We start from the raw sequence: 4,438 nt of genomic DNA, 5'->3' as shown, positions 1-4,438 counted from the left end.
AATGAGAACTTTTAGGTAGGCAGTCCTGCTTCTTAGATCGTGCTACTCTTTGGCATGCACATTTAAAGAGAGAAACTAAGATTACCTGCTTTGTGGCCTACAAAAATCAAGGGAGGTCAGAAACACAGGTAAGTTTCGTTAAATATAAAAGCGAATCACATGGTTCTGCTAGTGAAAGCAATCCAAAAGGTTGTCGAATCAAGAGAAGAAACATTTTGTGATCGCAAAATAGTGCTGGAGGTTTCATATCGCTCGGCATTCTGCAACGGAGTATTAACGTCATATTATTATTATTAGCAACGAGGATTTTTTTTTACAAGACAACCCAAAATTTGCGAGAAGAGGAGTCCTCTGTTCTGCACCTGGTTGCTCAACTGCCAGAAGTACGTAAATCTTGATCGTCTTAGTCGTTCAGGGATCTGAAAGAGGAGCTTGAGAGCACAACGGTTCTAAACATGATAGGGTCATAATATGGGGGCATATTGGTAGTTGTCACGGTCCAATTATGGGCTAATCTGAATAAAACGCGCCAACTTTTGATACGGATGCCCTTTGGGAAAAGCTTCTAAAAGGGAAAACTTGACTTTTTAAAAGAATGAACTTCAAGTGTTGTCAATTCTTTTGATATTCGGGTACCAAAAAAAGATTTAAAAATTTTAAAATCTGTTTTTGGATCAAAACACCGTGTTTTGCAGACCCGTGGCATGCCTTTTAAATGAAAGTAGGTTTTGATCCACATTCCAAAAAAAGGTTAAAAGAGGTTTTTTTGCATGACGTGACAGCGACCTCAATGTGCCGCCCCCCTCCCCCCTCACCCCATGGAGAGATCCCGGATGTGCGGACTTGTAAGTTCTGAATGGAAGGCTAAAGTTTTATATAACCGAATATTTTATTTCAGTGGGAACAGCCAAATTGAAGGCAAACGAGGCAGAGGTAGACCCACAGCAACGTACTTGAAGAGCCAAACAGATGGATAAAGGGGAAAGATCAGGAAAATATAGCTTTTCTTTTTCCAAAGGAATGAGTGGAGAACAGACCATGATCGCCAATGTCCTTTGCAGATCTGGCACTTGAAGATGAGTTACTGCTGTATTGATATTTACGTTTTTCGTTGCAGAAATACAGTGTTGACTATATCTACGAGAGGCGCATTTATTCCCAGAAAAAGAATAACTATGATTTTGACATTTTTATCTACATGAGTTAATCAAAAGCATATTGTTATTTCCATAAAGAGAAGTACATGTATTAACGGTCAGAAAATAAACTTTTTTTCCATTTCAGAAATACATCAATGTTGACATCTTCGGGAAATGTGGGAATCTCTCTTGCCCTCGCTCTCAGTTTGACCAATGCCAAGACATGCTGAAGACGTACAGATTCTACCTGTCCTTAGAGAACTCTTTCTGCCAGGACTACGTGTCGGAAAAACTCCTCCTGCTCTATAAACAGCGCAATCACACGATCCCCGTAGTCAGAGGAGGCTTTGATTATGACCGCAACCTTCCTCCAGACACCGTGATCAACGCCGCTCATTTCAGATCGGCCCGGGAACTAGGGGTTTACCTGAAGGAGCTGGGTTCCAATCCCGATCGTTACGCCAAGGTGCTGAAGGAAGTAGACAAGCTGACTGGGTTGGGTCACTTCATCGACTGGTGCGACATCTGTGAGAAAATTAACACCGTCACCGCGAGCAAGAAGATCCCAGACATCAAGGCCTGGTCACATGAAGGGAAATGCCATCCGCCGAAAGATGTCTAGTACACACATAACAAAAGTCTGATTCCATTCTTCTGAAACTAGATGGTTTTTGTTCACTTGAGAAGAACTTCAAATATAAAAGCTTGGTTATTCATTTAATCGATTCAAAGAAAGGTATATTTAATCTCAGGAAGGGATTTCGAGTATTATTTATCATTGAGCAAACTGCACAGGTTTGCCAACATTGTCGTGAATATTTTGAGAAATACAGCGAAAATGGGTAACGTCATCGATGGTGAGTCCATACATACGTTTGTCCGCTTGTTTGTCACCGGTCGTCCAGATTACTGCAATGGCTTTTGACATGTGTATTATTTAATGTAAATTAATTAATTAATTAATTAATTAATTAATTATTTTATTTTGGTGGGGGGGGGGGATGACATGCAGATGTTTCTACATCCCCACCGCGCAATTTCGATCATTTAGGAGGCGGACTTCCGATCCCGCCTGCTTAGGGCAGGGCCAAGCCAGGCTGAGATGGATACAACATCCCAGCAGACACACTGAGAGGGATACAACATCCCAGCAGACAGACCGACATTCGAATATAAGTTCTCCCCACTCTGGAATCGAATCTGGGTCTCCTGCCCGTCACAGCAAAGTGTCTACCTGCTACACCACGCCCCAGATGCCGCTGTAGCACCTTATTCTTTCTCCCTTTTTTATAGTAGAGGGTTTTACGGCGCTTGCAACTGCATAAGGTCATATGAGCGCGCTGGACACACCTAATACTTTAAGTTGGTAGGAAATTTTGAATTTTGCACGGGTGGCGGCCGAAGCCTACTCTTATCGACTTTAGACCACCAAGGGATCTTTAACGTGCGCAACTTGCACACGGGCCTTTCGAGATTTTTCGCCCTTGTCCGAGAAGGCTAGGTGTAGATCTTTCCAACCAGAAGATCAGGGGTGTGGCAGAAAGACAGCTGTAAGAAGGAGTCAAAGAGTAGCAGTAGAAAGGCAGCAGAAAGAGTCAGGAGCCAAGAGGAGGGGGCAAAGGAGGTGAGGGGGTGGGGGCAGAAAGAGGAGACGAAAGCTGACGACAGAATATTGCAAGAGAGCAGGAAAGGAGGTGAAAGGAGAAGAAGAAAATTTTTCAGTCCCTACCCGGATTCGAACCGGGGACCTTTGAATGAGAGGCCAAGACCTTAACATCTAGGCCACGAGAGCCCCCATTCATTCTCCAGAATAAACATAAAATAGAACGAAACAACCGGGATAGTGGTAAGGAAAAGTAGATATGTTGGATACAAGAGATTTAAACATTCTATTTTAGTTCCAGAGGCAGCCGGTACATGTAGAAAAGCGGAAAGATTTTTAAGATTGCATGTTACACTTTTATTAATATGTCTACATAGCTTTAGCACCATCTTATTCACAAGATCTTTTAAAGTTTTATTATCCTGGTCCTGTCTTGGGGTCATCTATTTGGTTTCATATAAATTCAAAGCACACCATATTTCAACTTGTTTGTAGAGAAAGGATAGTTTTTCTACTGCTGCTCTGGTCCTATATTGTTTAGCAACACTTTCTCTTCTTTTTTAAAAATTTTATTTTATTTTAAAATTATTTTTTTTTACCAATATCAGACTGGAAAGGTGGACATTCAATCTTGACGCGACTGACAAAGAAGCCATTAAGGAGGTAACTCGTGTTTTACCTATACAGGCGTATTTGACAACTAAAACTTGTCTCTCTTGAACTTCTACAGCGTTCAAATCAGACTCCGATGTGGAGCGTTGTTTGCTTCTTTCAACGGTTTCCTGTTTTGTTTTTGTTTTGTTTTGTTTTTGTTTTTGTTTTTTAAAATTTTATTTAAAAAGAAAATATACAGGACATTTAGACAAAGAACATGATATACCATGTGAGACCCTACTAAACATTGCAACTGGCTTGAACGAAAACATACTTGTGCATTTGCGATAAGACCCCCCCCCCCCAACAAAACAACCCCCCCCCAAAAAAAAACAATAACAAACAACAACAACAAACAAACAAAAACAAAACAAACAAACAAACACACAAACAAAGACCAAAAACAAGAACAAAATCAAATCAAAACAAAATTAAAGAACAATGTAATAACAACAACAAATGGCTACAATAAAACGTGCAATAAGCGGCAAAAGCCTCTCAACGTGTCTTGAGGTCTTCTAAACAGAACAATGTGGGAATACAGAATAACATATTTAGCATATTAAAAGATTATTGTAACTCCTTGTTATCATGAATATCACTGGAGAAAGTTAAAAGACTTCAAACTGTCCAAAACAATGCTGCACGTTAAGTTTTACGGAAAAGAAAGCGAGACTCTGCTAAATCTCTTTCACGAACTTTGCATTGGCTTCCTGTTGAGAAAAGGATTGTGTACAAGTTGGCCACCATATGTCACAAATGTTTGAATGATAATGCACCATCATATTTATCACATCTGTTAAGACTGTACATTCCAACTCGCAGTTTAAGGTCATCAGCTGACAAAAAGAAATGTATGTTACCATCTAAAACAAAGGGTGAAAGGGCATTTGAATACCAAGGCCCCAAGATCTGGAATGCTTTACCAAGTACGTTGAGAGAAATCAAATCTTTTGATTCATTCAAATGTCAGCTGAAGTCGTTTCTGTTTTTAAATTAATAAGATGAATATTTGGAATAATGTTCTTTAGTCAGAACACAA

At 40.1% G+C, this 4,438-nt stretch overlaps 1 protein-coding gene across 1 annotated transcript; it reads left to right on the top strand.

Annotated features, from left to right (window-relative positions):
* Window positions 1–1,282: 1,282 nt before the first annotated feature.
* On the top strand, window positions 1,283–1,933 carry LOC101862850 (alpha-(1,3)-fucosyltransferase C-like). Its single transcript, XM_005112467.2, has one exon. The coding sequence runs from the start codon at window positions 1,363–1,365 to the stop codon at window positions 1,759–1,761; it is 399 nt and encodes a 132-aa protein (XP_005112524.2). The 5' UTR covers window positions 1,283–1,362; the 3' UTR covers window positions 1,762–1,933.
* The last annotated feature ends 2,505 nt before the right edge of the window (window positions 1,934–4,438 follow it).

The sequence above is a fragment of the Aplysia californica genome, unplaced genomic scaffold (assembly GCF_000002075.1).
Source record: "Aplysia californica isolate F4 #8 unplaced genomic scaffold, AplCal3.0 scaffold01280, whole genome shotgun sequence".
NCBI classification, from domain to species: domain Eukaryota; kingdom Metazoa; phylum Mollusca; class Gastropoda; order Aplysiida; family Aplysiidae; genus Aplysia; species Aplysia californica.
This window is presented reverse-complemented; position numbering and strand designations above follow the sequence as displayed.